General features: G+C 44.4%; 2 protein-coding genes across 5 annotated transcripts in view; both read left to right on the forward strand.

The window, feature by feature from the left end:
- Nucleotides 1-3816, forward strand: part of COPA (COPI coat complex subunit alpha) — a 38569-nt gene extending 34753 nt beyond the window's left edge. For all 4 annotated transcript variants that reach the window (XM_032463912.1, XM_006173940.3, XM_032463913.1 and 1 more), the window contains exons 27-33: nt 95-163; nt 718-854; nt 1128-1314; nt 1404-1514; nt 1828-1989; nt 2648-2842; nt 3111-3816. In XM_032463912.1, coding sequence (XP_032319803.1) covers nt 95-163; nt 718-854; nt 1128-1314; nt 1404-1514; nt 1828-1989; nt 2648-2842; nt 3111-3170 — 921 coding nt within the window. In that variant the 3' untranslated portion in view covers nt 3171-3816. The remainder of the gene's footprint in view (nt 1-94; nt 164-717; nt 855-1127; nt 1315-1403; nt 1515-1827; nt 1990-2647; nt 2843-3110) is intronic.
- A 3142-nt stretch (nt 3817-6958) lies between these two features.
- On the forward strand, nt 6959-12579 carry PEX19 (peroxisomal biogenesis factor 19). The gene is given in 9 exon segments (XM_006173938.3): nt 6959-7087; nt 8548-8657; nt 9086-9094; nt 9096-9252; nt 9695-9780; nt 9991-10152; nt 10831-11007; nt 11239-11283; nt 11447-12579. Coding segments are annotated over 9 exon segments (900 nt in total). The 5' UTR covers nt 6959-7017; the 3' UTR covers nt 11531-12579.
- The last annotated feature ends 2804 nt before the right edge of the window (nt 12580-15383 follow it).

Here is a 15383-nt window from a genome sequence, read left to right on the forward strand (position 1 = left end):
TAAAGAATATCGCTATCTTTCTATCACAGAGTGAGATCGTTTGGGAAGAGAAAGGGCAAAATTTACTTGTCTTGGATTTTCCATTTCTTGTTAGATCTGGTGCAATAACTCTCAGCTTCCAGTCGATCACATCTTGGCAGGCTCTTTTGAAACAGCCATGCGGGTAAGTCTCAAACTAACCTTGGCTCTTGTTGAGTGTGCCTTGCCCAGGGCCCCAGGGAGACTGTTGACTCGTCTTAACTAAAGGGAAATTATTATACTCACCAGGGCAGAAGTGTATATTTATCATGGAAGCCCTTGGTCTTGCGTAAGGAAACTTGCCTCATAAGGCCTTCCTCTTACCTGGTTTCCATTTGGCTTAGTAATCTCTTAAGGTGGATTCTTCCAGCCATCTTCCACCCATTTATAGCCTTTCTGATTCACATCAGTGAAGTCAACACCCCTTCACAAGCAGGTGTATGGTTTGAACACTAAGCTATGTGTTATAATAATAACAATAATAACCGCAGCTGCAACAACCGATAACAGTTCAGTGTTGACTGAGTGCCAGGCACTGTCATAAATGCTTTATGGGTATTATTAAATGAGGTAGATCCTATAATTAAATAGTTTACTGATGAGGAAACAACTACAGAGACGTTAAGTACCTTGCCCAAGGTTTAAAGTGTCAGGGCCAAAATCCTTATGTTTTTTTCCTCTTGTGCCCTTGTGTTCCAGCTCCTTCATGACCAAGTAGGGGTAACCCAGTTTGGCCCCTACAAGCAACTGTTCCTGCAGACCTATGCCCGAGGCCGTACCACCTATCAGGCTCTGCCCTGCCTGCCCTCCATGTATGGCTACCCTAATCGCAATTGGTAAGGCCTCTTGCTCCTGGCTTCTGTCTGTTCCAACTTGGGGTAGATATTTCAGATGGTAGTCTCAGGGGCAGTCAAAATTGTCCCAGAGTTGAGGTTTCCTAGTGGAAAAGATCTTTGGCTTGCCACTCTGTGAGGTTTGGTTTACACCTGCTGCATCCTGTTCCCTAGCTTCTTTCACAGTAGGATGTTGTGATCATGTTGCCAGAAAAAGAAGTTGAGTCCTAGTGAGCTCCTGATCATCCTGTCTTCTTCCTGCTTTTCTCTTTCCAGGAAAGATGCAGGGCTGAAGAATGGTGTGCCAGCTGTGGGCCTGAAGCTTAATGACCTCATCCAGCGACTGCAACTGTGCTACCAGCTCACCACAGTTGGCAAGTTTGAGGAGGCTGTGGAAAAATTCCGTTCCATTTTGCTCAGTGTGCCACTTCTTGTTGTGGACAATAAACAGGAGATTGCGGAGGTAAGAGTGGTTGAGCTGCTTGTCCTAGTGCCGGGCACCCCCACATTGTTGCCTCTGTCCCGTGACCTTCTTTTGCCCCTTCTCTCCAGGCCCAGCAGCTCATCACCATTTGCCGTGAGTACATTGTGGGTTTGTCCATGGAGATAGAAAGGAAGAAGCTGCCCAAAGACACTCTAGAACAGCAGAAGCGCATCTGTGAGGTAAGACCTCTGGGCCTCTGAGTGGTACAGAGGCATCTTCCCCTTCCCCTTCTGTTAGGTCTGAACTCTTTAGGTCTCAGTTTGTGGAGTAAGAGAACTTTGGGCCCATTTCTATGAGGAGAGGATGTATTTCTCCACCCTCCTTCTTCATACCCATCAGACCTCCATACCCAGGAGGCAGAAGACTTCTCTGCTTTTCGCCAGTCCTATTTTTATTTGGTTGTTTTGTTTTTAATGCATGTGTGACAGCTTTTAAATGTCCTATCCCAGCTTTAGCATCAGCCTGGCATGTGTTCCTCTTTCTGTCCACCAGATGGCAGCCTACTTCACCCACTCAAACCTGCAGCCAGTGCACATGATTCTGGTGCTGCGTACAGCCCTCAACCTCTTCTTCAAGCTCAAGAACTTTAAGACCGCTGCCACCTTTGCTCGGCGACTGTTGGAACTTGGGCCCAAACCAGAGGTGGCTCAACAGGTAGATGGAAACTCCTTCAGTGAGCATAGGGGAACCAGATCTGCTCTTACATGGAGGGAGTCAAAGACAAAGGTCCTTGCATCTGGAACAAAGCGCTGTATAACATTAAGCAACAGAAAGAGCCAACAAAATGCCATCCTCTGTTTGTTTACTGGCATCGGGGCCTCCTTTTGTTCCTGGAAACTGAACTAGTAACTTACTTACACATGGCACCTGTTGAGAGTGACCGGCAACCTCGAATAGCTCCACTGTACCTGAAAATAACCCCAGTCCTGGTCTTAAGATCTAGATATCCCCTTACCACCACTACTAGCCTCCCTATACATGCCCCATTACTTGTGTTCTCCAGCAGCATTCTATTTGGGCAGTGAAAGCCAGTTTTAACCCTTTCAGGCTTAACCCTGAGAATTCCCAGACTTAGCGGAGGAGTATGGGTCTAGATCCACGGAGCCACTTCGGGACAGAGAAGGAGAAAGCCTGGTAGAACAGGAGTGGCGATTGTTATCCCTTCACATGCGACCTGTACAAAGGACATACTATGTATTCACTCAGTACAATTGCATCTTGCATCAAAGAAACCACTAAGCCATGGTGATGAGATCATTTGAGATGTTCAGCTTTCAGTCCTGTTAAAGAAAATACTCCTTCCTTCCCTTAGACCCGTAAAATCCTGTCTGCCTGTGAGAAGAACCCCACAGATGCCTACCAACTCAATTATGACATGCACAACCCTTTTGACATCTGCGCTGCATCTTATCGGCCCATTTACCGTGGAAAGCCAGTGGAGAAATGTCCACTCAGTGGAGCCTGCTATTCCCCTGAGTTCAGGGGTCAAATCTGCAAGGTCACCACAGTAAGTACTGTCCTTGAGAAATCCATCTAGAATACTGAGGGAAGGGGAAAGAGAAAGAAGCATGTTGGTCCTTGTTGTCACCTGTACTTCCCCTTGCTCCTTGAGGCAGTGATAGTGGAGAAAGCTAGAGCTTCTCCCCACCACTCTTTACCAGTCAGTAACAGTAACAGAGCACTGTACTGTGCTCACTGAGGAGCAGAGAAAGTAGGCTTTTCTAGGCTTCTCACACTCACAAATCCCTAACTTTTTCCTGTTTCTTCTTCCACAGGTGACAGAGATTGGCAAAGATGTGATTGGTTTAAGGATCAGTCCTCTGCAGTTTCGCTAAGGCCCCCTTTGTGTGTGCAGGGTCAGTCACCATATTTTCCCCCAGAGAGTTAGTCTTTGTATCCTGTGTGTGCAGGGTCAGTCACCATATTTTCCCCCAGAGAGTTAGTCTTCCTCACCTATCCTTCATATTATTGATGTTTAGCTCTCCTGCCCTAAAACCTAATGTCCCTTTCTCTCCGTCTATGGATAAATGTCAGAATGTCAAAACTTGACCTTTTTTGCCTCTAAAGACCTCTCATCTTCTCAAGGTGACTGTAGTTGTGGTCACAATTGGCCTTGCCTTTCCAGCTTAGATCTTTCAAGGAAGAAATGATAAATGTTTGTGATGAATATTTGTGTAGTAAATTCCTTCAGTATTTATCCTTTCCCTCCCTACCACCTTTGTGTCCTTTTTCTAGAAAGGAGCAAGATACAATAAATAAGATAGCACCTTTCACTCAGTCATAGCAAGCTCTTAACCATCCCCATTTTCCTTGGGCATTTAAACTCCTAGACAGATATCCTCTGTGTGCCCAGAAACTTAAAGTCTGAGAAGAAACTAGGTGGTTTTCCAGAGATGCACATCACTTTTTATTGATTTGTTCTTTTCAGTGATTTTTCATGTATTTTGTTTCTCATACTAAATAAAGTAAATTTCTACAAGAGTTTTGTGGCTTGCCGTCTGTCTCCTGGACACTCTCATGTTCCTGCTTATTCCATGTAGCTGCCCCATCAGAACAGTTATGTTTTCTTCAGTAATTATTTTTAATTGCAAAAGTAATAAACATCAGTTGTGTTTTTTCAGAAGTACATATTTTCCATAGGATATAATAAACTGTTGTGAGAATGGTAGAAAGCAAGTAGTTCCCCTATTCCATTACTGACTGAAGACTTCCATCTGTTGCTACTTGTAGCCAATATTCATTGCACCTCCCATGTACCTGGTACTGTGTTCTGGTTCTGTTAATGATATATATATACATGATTAATTAGTAAGTTGTATGTTATTATTATAGTGCAATTATTATAGTGGCAATACATTTTTTAAAGTACTTAAAATATGTACTTTTTTCATTTTAAATTCCTGTTTTCAATAAGCAATACATTCATACAGTTCAGAAATCAGTAAATGTAAAAAGCTATACTGTAATGTCTTTCTCCCACCCCTTTTCTCAGCCACCCAGTTCCTATTGTCTTCCCCAAAACAGGTAACTGCCATTGTTGACTTCTTTAAATCCTGCCAGAGATTTTCTTATGTATATACAAGCAGATTTGTTCTTCCCTATCCTTGTTATACCTAAATTGAAGCATTCTATTTTATGATTTTGCATCATGATAGTTACATCATTTTACACATTCTAGAGATTTTTCCATATCAGTATATTAGAGACCTTCACTCTTTTTTTTACTTCTCTGCATATGTATCATTGTATGATTTAATATAAATTATTTAAGTAATTCTCAATTGAATCATCTTATTGATGGCTATTTGCATTATTTCCAATTTTTGGCTATTATAAACAGTGCTGCAATGAACAACTTGAATATATATTGTACAGGTGGGGAAAGTGTGTCTAAAAGATGAACTCCTGGAAGTTTAATTCCTGCATCAGAGTGCAGGCCGTTGTATCTTTTTAGCTTTAAAAGATGCTTTCTTGAACATAGTATCTCCAAATTAAGCCTGCATTCTCAAAAATTTGCATACTACTTTGATAATACTTTCTCAAGTTATAAACATTCTTTCTGTAACCATAGGCAAGTTGGTGATAAATTTTGGCAAAAGCTTTTTGTAAATTTAAAAGTTAAATTATAAAATTAACTTTTCATATAAGCAGACATTGTTTTGAACTGAAGGATATGAAAAAAGTGGACAATCCTCCTGAAGTTTATGTAGTTGGGGAAAAAAAATGGATAAATGTGAAATAATTGTGAATACCAGGCAAGAATTTGAAGTTGGCTAATAACCAGTGGAGAGCCATTAAGTCCTTAAGTGAGAGAATGATACAAAGAAAATGCTGTACAATACTGTTTTGCAACAGTGTTCACTATACATGAAAGGCATGAATTGAGTAAATACTGAAATGAGGTGTTAGGTGTATCAATAATAATGCAAGTTTTAAAAATAGTGCAGAAGACTTAGTGCTCATGCTTATTTTCAACTCCATTGTAATACTCTCAATTACCACCTGGTATTTTCCTTATTAACATGCTTATTTTACTGTATTAATGTAAAGCCAATTGAAATACCTATAATATATGCCTGATATAACTATAGTCATGTTAGAGATACACATGTAAGCAGTCTAGAGTTGAATGAGAGAGTTAGCCTGGCATAGATACTAGATGATGGGGGAAAAGAACTTAATAAGGGAAAGATTTGATTTTAGAAGTTTAGAATTGGAAATGATCTTAGAGTCCCAAATTACTTACATCTTTGTAGTATGAGGACTAGAGTGTTGAAAGATTTTGAACAAAGCGATTTAGTGACAACTGGGACTGGAATTTAGGTCTTCTGACTTCCAGTGTTTTCTCCCAAATCACAGTACTTGTGTTTGAAAGAGCACAGTAGGTTTTGTACAGGTGTCATCTTAAAAGTCTGTACTCTATATGTATGTCAAGAAGACTAAGTACCTAATCTGGTGTTTGACACAGTGTTAGAAGCGTGTGTTCAGAAAGCTAAGGATGAAAGTCATGCAGTGACTTTTTTCATTTAGATGTGATTTCTCCTTCTAAACTTTATGGCACTTTACCCTTCTTTTAAGACACTTACTTTGTGCCATATTTACATGTGTCTGCCTAATCCTACCTCCAGCCTAATCCCCAGTCAGCTACCGTACAGCAAGGGCTGGACCTGATGTCTCTCTCTATCCTCCACTGTGCCCAGCACAGGATCTTAGACAACAGTAGATGCCTTCTAAATGCTAAGGTAGGTTTGTGTGTCTGAGGCAGTTGATGCATTCTGACAGATCTGAATAGGAGAACAATTCCAGAGGAGGGAAGGGACGTCTGGAGTTGTTTTTATTTGAGCCTCCCCCTCAACTTCACTCGATTGAGTTCTGTAGAGAGAAAAGGAGACCAGAGGAAGCAAATCTATTACTACTACATTCCAATTGCTCTCTTGCTTAGTCCAAGGTCCAAGAGTCACTTTTTCTGCCTGATTTAACTAACATTGAGTTTTAACTGAGTTATTGGCATAATGTCCCTTAGTCTGACTGTTCTAATGAGGAATAGGAAATGAGAGATATCCATTAGATTCTGCAGAGGAGCATACCTCATTAGGGACTGGGAGAGCAAAGAGCAGCCAATGAGTGCCTACTAAGTTTTAGGCCCTAGCCTATGAGGCAACAGAGGAAAGCCCTTGCCCTCATGGTGCTTAAATTGGAGGGAGACGGTAAAGATAAGCAAAATATATAGTATGTCAGTGGTAAGTGCTGAGAAAAATGGAGAAGGAAAGTGGTTAGGAAATGTATATGTATGCGTGTTAGAGGGCTTGAGTGTGCTATAACTGTCTTACTGATTACACAAGCATAGGTTCTGTTGTTTGCAGGCAGTTTGTCCCAATTTGCACCCACAGCTCAAGAAGAAATAATGAAAGACCCACTTTCCTAGGTAATGTAGGCAGTTGAAAGGAACGAGGCCAGGCCAGTAAGAAACCTGGCAGAAGATAACAGTAAGCTCCCCTCTGTTAGTTCAACGTTCCCAGGGAAAGACGAAAACGACAACAAAGCTTCCTGTCCCTTTAAAAATGGCGGCTCCGCACGGGCCACAATACCATTGGTTGCAGGAGGTAGAAGGGGCCGGGACGGAGGGGCGGGGCGCGCGGCGCCGCTGAGTCCCGCCTCCTACGGCAAGTCGGAGGTGGCAAGATGGCCGCCGCTGAGGGAGATAGTGGTGTCGGGGCTGAAGCGGACCGGGAATTGGAAGAGCTTCTGGAAAGTAAGAGCCGTTAATGGGAAAGGTCCGAAGGGGGCGGGTGTGAGAACCCGTACAGGGGGTTAAAGTGAGCCCGAGATATTTGGGGCTCGGTGAGAGAGGCTCTCCAAAGGTTGGAGGGGGCGGAGGGTCTGACTGCGACCCCCAAGAAAATCCCTGGGTCACCGTCTCCTTTCTCCGCTGCGGGAGCTGAGGAGCTCACTTTGGGTCCTTGAGCGGCCCAGAACGTTGATCTCCCTGCAGGAGGGGAAACTAACCCAGAGAACGTTGTTCCACAATCCCGCTCCAAACTCCCCGTACTTTAGATTGGTAAGTGCTTGAAGTCTAAGTTTCTTCCCGCCAGCAGCAGCACTTGGTCCTCGGTGGGCAGCGTGCCGGACACCCACGGATTGCTTCCATTAGCTCTTAGCAAGCCCGAAACGTGTCCTTCTGTGCACTGCCCTGTTCCCCTTAACACAAAAGATACGCCTTTTCTTCTCCTAGTCCTTTCACCTTTCTCTCACTAGGCCCCTTTCCAGTTCTTTCAACATGTCATAGCTCAAACCTAAATCCCTTCCCATCATTTTGAAAAACAGGGTGAGACGGCCTTAGGGGTAGGCCGTTCACCCTCTTGAAGAGAGAGTGGCTGTTCTTTTCTTCCTTAGCCCTGTCCTCCACTCCTCTTTTGGTTTCTTGCCCAGCGTGGGGCCAATGCCCTCACCCTAGGCTTGGCAGGCACAGTGGCAGTGAGGGCACAGGCTTTTCAGGGAAGAGGTGAATATTTTGTCTGTTGCTCAGTCATAGAGATATTGGTAGGCAGAAATATGAACAAAAATAGTGAGAAGTGCTAAGTGACTGTGTGAATTGGCACAGGGCTCTGCAGAGATAAGGCCAGAGGGAGCTGTAGGAGCTTTAGGGTGGGAGGGCTAAAAATTGTAGGATAAGAGAAGAGAGTTTAATGCCCTCCCATGGAGTGTAATATGGGGTCCCTCAGTTTGTACTAGTACCAGGACCCACGGGAAGCTGGGTGAAACATCTTGTGACTTTTGCTCTCTTGCCAAAGATTATTCCTTTTAGAGCTCTAGAGTGAGTTCAAGGGGTTAAGGACATCTGTGTTCTCTCCTCCCCTTGGGTATTTGTATGGGATTTCTAAGGAACCATTATAGTATGGCAGGGAAGGCTCTGTGTAGATGGAGATGTCTCTGCAGAACTTCTTTTAACTCTCTTCTCCTAGCTCTGAGAGAGAGGCTTATTCCACCTTAAGAGTTTTCTTCCCCTTTGATCACAGTAAATTAGATAATGGAGAGGGAAGTGGGAAGCTTGAGGGGTGGGCCAGAGGGGAAGATTCAAAAAAAAGGAGAAAATTTTCAGAAAGTTGCTGGTTTGAAAGATTGTTCTCTTAATGCTTTGCCCAGAACCCCCATCCCCGAGCCTTGCATCATCATCCATCCCCAATACACACACCATGTCTCTTGTCTCTGAAGGTGCTCTTGATGATTTCGATAAGGCCAAACCCTCCTCAGCACCCCCTCCTACCACCACGGCTCCTGATGCATCAGGGCCCCAGAAGAGATCACCAGGAGACACTGCCAAAGTATAAATTCTACCTGCTTAAGGGGTGGGGAGGGGTTGGGCATGCAGCTCTAAGAAGAGGTGGGGCAGGCCCCTGTGGGCCAGAGGGGATTTAAGGGAGGGTGGCTTGGCCTCACATTGCTGAGTGCTCTTGCAGGCCTCAGTCCTTGTGAAACAGGGACTTGAGATTGAGTAGGTTCCCTTTAAGGATGTTCCTTAAGAAAAGAGCGGATTTAAATAGTTGAATTGGGAACACCACTCCATACCTTTCCCTCAGTGGCCAGATGCCTTTCTGCTGTCCTCATTAATAGAGGTAGTCAGAATGTCCAATGGAGGTGGGTAGGAGGGAAGCACTGCATTTCCTGGAGCCACTGCCTGTGACTTCTGTCAGAGGTCATGTGCAGTGGGGTGCCAAGTAAGAGATGCGTTTTGTCTACCTCTCCCCTGCAGGATGCCCTCTTTCGCCTCCCAAGAGAAGTTTTTTCAGGAACTATTCGACAGTGAGCTGGCTTCCCAAGCCACTGCAGAGTTTGAGAAGGCAATGAAGGAGCTGGCTGAGGAAGAGCCCCACTTGGTGGAGCAGTTCCAAAAGCTCTCTGAGGCTGCTGGGAGAGTGGGTGAGGAGGGGGCCCCAGACAACTGGAAATGTCTGAACAAGCCTCTTAGATCATGTTGCTCAAGGACACTACCATTTTTCATAAAGTTGATAGGAGTTATGATACTACTGCCACGGGATTGGGGAAGGGGATGGGAGGAGGGATGAGACCCTGTTTAATGAAAGGGGTGAGGTAGGTTGGAAAATAACAGAAAAGATCATTGAAAACTGACCATTTTAAATGTCACAGTGTTATTGTAGGTGTCATCATGGAGAACAAAGTGACACATAGCACATGTAGATTTATGAAAATAACTATGAAGGTAACCATAGAGTATTCAAAGATTTGGAGTGCTGGTTGTTCACTAATAAATGCTCCATGTCCAAGCTGGTAACCAGGTCAGTCTAGGTCAAGCAAGCAGTTAAAATCCTAAATGACTTTGGCTCTTTTCATCTCTCAGTAGGCAGTGATGCGACTTCCCAACAAGAATTCACTTCTTGCCTGAAGGAGACATTAAGTGGACTAGCCAAGAATGCCACTGACCTTCAGGTGAGGGGGAAGAGATAGGGAACCACAAGGGGCCCACTCCCAGACTCTTCACCAGCAGAGTCTCAAAAGACAGACTCCCTTGGGTATCATCTCAAGTCTGTCCCTGCCTCACTATTTTGCTACAGGCAAGTTTAAATAGTTCTTTCCTGAAAGGTTGATAAGCATCCCAAGAAGGCAGTATGTTGCTGACCTCTCTTCCGTCCTTTCTAGAACTCTGGCATGTCAGAAGAGGAGCTGACCAAGGCCATGGAAGGGCTAGGCATGGACGAAGGGGATGGGGAAGGGAACATCCTCCCCATCATGCAGAGTATCATGCAGAACCTGCTGTCCAAGGATGTGCTGTACCCGTCACTGAAGGAGATCACGGAGAAGGTTTGTGAACTTCTGTCTATGCTTTTCCTTTTCATTCTGCATTGTATCAATTCCCACGGGCGACTTTGACTGTTTAGAGGCTGCAGCGATAGAGTAGAGTGCACAAGTTCATCTATTATTTTCTTTCTCCTTTGTTTATTTATTTGAAGAATAAAGCTACCATACAGAGGATATTTAAGGTAGAAGGGGAAATCCTTCAACTCTATAGTTTTCTATAAACTAGTCTAAGACTGTTGTCTGATCAACCCCTTCTTGCGTGTTCAGCTTCATTCATTTCTCCAACAAGGTTTCACTGAGCATTTACTAGCTTTGAGCTATGAACAATGTCAAGACTAGTTTAAATGATGGTCTCTGCCATCATATAGTGTTACTGAGGAGATTTTTAAAAGTTGTTTTGAAGGTTGTAAAAGCAAAATAAAGAGTATATGACAGAAACCATATGTGGCCCTTAAAGCCTCAAATATTTACTATCTGGCCCTTCACAGAAAAGTTTCTAGCCTCTGGTGACCATAAATGCCAGGTGATCTGGTTGAAGTCGGTGTTACTTCTTACGCTGAACTCGCTGATTTAGGTTTTCCTTCTGTGTCCCAGTCCCCTTTGTATTTTACTTTCTTCATATTTTGTTGCCCTTATCCATTATTCACTTTCGTCTTCCCAACCCATTTTCTCTTTCCTTAGTATCCAGAATGGTTGCAGGCTCACCGAGAATCTCTACCTCCTGAGCAGTTTGAAAAATACCAGGAACAACACATTGTTATGGGCAAGATATGTGAGCAGTTTGAGGCAGAGACTGCCACAGACAGTGAGGCCACTCAGAAGGCTCGTTTTGAGGTGGTGCTGGATCTTATGCAGCAGGTAAGGCCGCCTTTTGCCATCTGCCCACTGGTGGTGTCTACTTGGGTGTTTGGTGGAAGAGTTACCCTGGAAGGATGCCGCAGTCCAAACCCAGATGGAGGAGGGAGCACAAGAGAGGCCACTTAGTATGGTCCTCAGGAGAAAGCACAGAGACTATAGCTCAGATTCTTCCTTTGGGCTGCTATCCTATCTTCTGGGATTTTGTCATATTCTTCTTTCCTTCTTTTCCAGCTACAGGATTTGGGCCACCCTCCAAAAGAGCTGGCTGGGGAGATGGTGAGTGTATCATCTTATGTACTTTAACCTGAGCCCAAGTTTCCAAAATTCTGTACCTTTAGTGATTCCACCTATGGTGGTAATTACGGCCACTGGGGATGGAACTTCAAAGCTCTAACCTGAAATAGGAGCCATTATCTGAGTCCCTTCATCTCTTCTCCAGCCTCCTGGCCTCAACTTTGACCTGGATGCCCTCAATCTGTCGGGCCCACCAGGTGCCAATGGCGAACAGTGTCTGATCATGTGAAACACAACACGCTTTCCTCCCTGATTCCCAGCCATGGGGAATGTCTGGAGTCAGCAGAACCACTGGGAGCTGAGGCAGGAGTGTCGTCTACAGGAGTGGCCTGCCCACTGCCATCTGTCAGTCCCACCCAAGATTGTGCCATACCAGCTGAGGCTTTTCTCTGTCTTTCTAGGAATAAGGCCTGTTCTGTAGATCATTTCTGGGGGCCCTTTCCATTGTGGTTTCTGCTGCTGGCAAAGGCCCAGCTATGTACCAGGTGAAGGAGGGCATCCCTTTTGGGGCATGCACCTTCTTCCCTCTCCCAAAATAATATACACAGGGCCACACTAATGTTCATTTTTGTACCCAGGGTCTTCGTGCCTTGTCTCTGCTCCGTCTCTTGGACCTGGGGAGCAGGGACAGTCTCCTGTATTTTTATAGTTATCTAGGGCAAGGGCCTTTGGGAACAAATGGGGAGAAACAGCCTGAGTTGGGGATGTAGGTCTATCACCAGACCCTCTTGCTTTCAGACTGTTCTGAATTCTCTGAGGGGAAAATAGTGGGGGCATCTAATCACAGTAGACTGAAAGAGAAGCCCTGGGATTCTCCTCTCTCCAGGTACAGAGCCCTTGACTCTCTGTTCAGCCTGAGAACTCAAGTTGCTGCCCTAGTTCTTTCTATAATGCTATGTGATATGGGTGAACCCGGCCCTTGACCTTTACCCTCTACCTCTCTTTTCCTCTCCTCTCTATTTTAAATACCTCTTTATTCCAACCCTTCTGTGAACCTAGGCTGTGACAAAAAAGGGCCCATCCTGTTTCCTCTCATCTAGTTCATCCACCATTCTTACTGCCCCCCCGCCCCGCCCTCTCCCTGGCAAACGTATATGATTATACTGTCAGGTCTAGGAAATGAATGACTGCTCTTCCCCAGATACTTTCTGGCTTATCTGAGACATCTGATTCCTTTAAATCCTGTCCATTGATTCAGGAAGGTGGCTTGGGAAAAGGGGGTGGGGTGCAGCCTGGGTCTTTTTTCCTGACTAATAAATATTCTGAGTGAGGATTGTAGCCTGTTTTTCATCCAAGTCTTCTCCTGGTCTTTCTCAGCTTCTCGAAGCTGCAGTATGAGGAATGTTAGCAGACTAGTTCTGCATAGCTTTATAGTGCTGGGTTCCACCACCACCTCCCTTCCCCAGCTCAGTCTGCACCTCAAGTTGGCAAAGGAGACTGAATGGCCATCTTTCCTCATTTTCTCTGAGTATTTCAATTTGGGAAGCCCTTCAATTGGTATTGTATTTTAACATTTCACATTATTATTATTAATGTTAGTAATATATTGTTAATGTGTTTTCTAAGTTATTTTTCTGTGAGCTGACCTTGCCCTTCTCTGTGAGAGCCAGGGGACCTGTGGACCTTGGCTGCCACATGTTGGTGGATACCCTGGTCAGACCAGCTGGCTGTCCTGGTTCAGCACTCAGAAAATAACTACCAGAGCAATTTTGCACTCATCATCTGTGTCGCTTTGAGCTCCTGACATGTCACTTTCCCTTGGGTTAAGACTTTTCACCCCTTAGAATCCCACACATTCTGTGGTATTGGCAAGGAAGGAAATGCTCTTAAGGCATCAGGCTGTTTGGGAAGGTCCAGCTACTGTACCTTAGAGTATGGAAGAGCCCAGGTCTGAATCTGAGATTCCTCTACTCTGCAAGAGATGGGGAAGTACAAGCAGACTTGTGATGATGGTCAGGACCTGAATTGCCAAAATTCTCTCCTTATAGCTCCCTCCAAACACTGCATGAGGACAGAGAGGAGGAGCGAAGAACAAAAGGGCCCCGCCTCTGAACCGTGTGCTGTTGGTCCTGCTGCCACTTTTCTTTTATACATTCTCACTCTGCTTGGAGAATCTAAACAGATGCCGCTTTAGTTTTGTTCCCAAGGCATTCATTTTCATTTTGATTTTGATTGAACATGATCAAATTGATCTCAGGTTACTCTCTGACCCAAAAATACTATTTGAATTATTCTAGGACTCGTGGAAAGATAGAATAGTCCTTCTCAAACTGTCTGTGGTAAAGGGTCAGGTTTTCTGTTTCATAAGTATCCAGTCCTTTATATACTAGTACACGTTCTGTGTGCAGTTCACACGTTGGGCTACCCACTACACAAGTCTGACAGCACCGAAGCGGCCAGACCCCTTTTGCAGGATAAGGCCACTGGTTATGCATTTGGATATCACAGCAATGTCAAAATGCTAAAATGTGTCTGAAAACTCTCAGTTTCTAACTTACCTTGTCGCAGACTGGTAATAAAAAAACTGTTCACAGACCAGTACAAGTATTACAGCCACCTGAGTAGGGCCGCTCTGGGGCTCTCCTCAGTCTCTCCACAGCTGCGTCAGCCAGACCGGATACATTTCTATATGTGTTTTTCCACGTGAGGTTTGCTTCTGGTGAACTTTTTCTTCAGCAAGAATGTATCACTATAAGGACATTCTCTACTATTTTTCTAGCCTTCCTTTTCTGTTACTTAAAAATAACTATGACAAAGCTTACATTTAAGCTGTATGTGAAGTGTTATGCTGCTCTGAAACTTTAAAGGAGGTGCCCCTTTATTCCAAAATTCTGTATGTTAAAAAACAAGTTTGTGGTTGTTCGAATGCTTTCATGAATTAAGAATCAAGTTACACAGAATTTGTGATAATGGGGTCATTTTCCTGTGATTCCAGAATGTTCTGGCAAGGGCCCCATAAGGGGCTTGTAATACGCTGTTTAGATGGCTTTTGGGGAGCTTAGGAAAAACGATGGCCCACAGTAAATGGGAGTTGAGATGACAGGCTATATGAGGAATGATGAGAAGGCTTAGAGGATGTGGGCATGCAAGAATGAATGCATATTACACTGCAAAACCACCCAGTTGACTATGTTTCTTAGGAAGGCCTTGGGAAAAATTTTTTTTTGTAAAGGAAAGGCACTAATGAAGGGGTCACAGCATCTTGGAGAAGTTTAGAAGTAGCTGTCTCTGTGGGTGGAGACTGATGCAAGGGGATATTTAAGAACTGTTTCCCTTGGAAATAGTGGGGATGATAGGATCCTGGCATAGCAGAAGCCAAATGGCAACACTGAACTCTCAGAAGCAGGGTGGGTGAATTTCTATAAGGGCAGGATGGTCCAAGTGGAGATGGCTTACGGAATATGGGTGGTCCTAGGAACCATATAGATGGACAGCCAAGGAGGGTATTGATTTACATGTAATTAAGAACGATCAGGGATGGTTGAACAGAAGGATGAGATCAGTAACTTCAGTGAAAAGTCACAATTTCTTGCCCAGTTTCTAGGCCTGAGACAGTTCTCTGATCAACCTATCAATTGAAAGCACCATTTACTTAGTTAACCATACACTAGGGAAAGAAAACTACCCAGGGTTTTTTTGAGTTGGAATACAGGGTCTGAGGTGACACGGATACCCAGGGACCCAAAGCACCACCACAGCACCTCTCCTCCCTGGACCCCCCCACCCCCGTTACAGTGGGGAAATAGGGGATCAGATAATAAAGAAGTGCTTACCCAAGTCTGTCTTACAGTGAGTCCAAAAACCCACTTTATGGCCATTTTTATAGTTTCTAAATGTATAATCAGAATGGACATATTTGGCATATTTCTGTCCATAGTTGGACAGAAAGGCAAGTAGAAGCCCCTGGGGGAAATGGCAGCACTTAATTACACTCTTAAGAACTTAAAAGGATGCAGGGGTGTTGATCCCCATCTTAACCTCATTTAGTTTCACCTGTCTGGCCTTTGTGAAAACTGGAAGGACTCTGGTGGATTACAGTGGACTGCTGCAAACTTAAGCAAGTAGTAGTCCCAATTGTCCTA

Source organism: Camelus ferus, chromosome 21, assembly GCF_009834535.1.
Source record: "Camelus ferus isolate YT-003-E chromosome 21, BCGSAC_Cfer_1.0, whole genome shotgun sequence".
In the NCBI taxonomy this organism is placed as follows: domain Eukaryota; kingdom Metazoa; phylum Chordata; class Mammalia; order Artiodactyla; family Camelidae; genus Camelus; species Camelus ferus.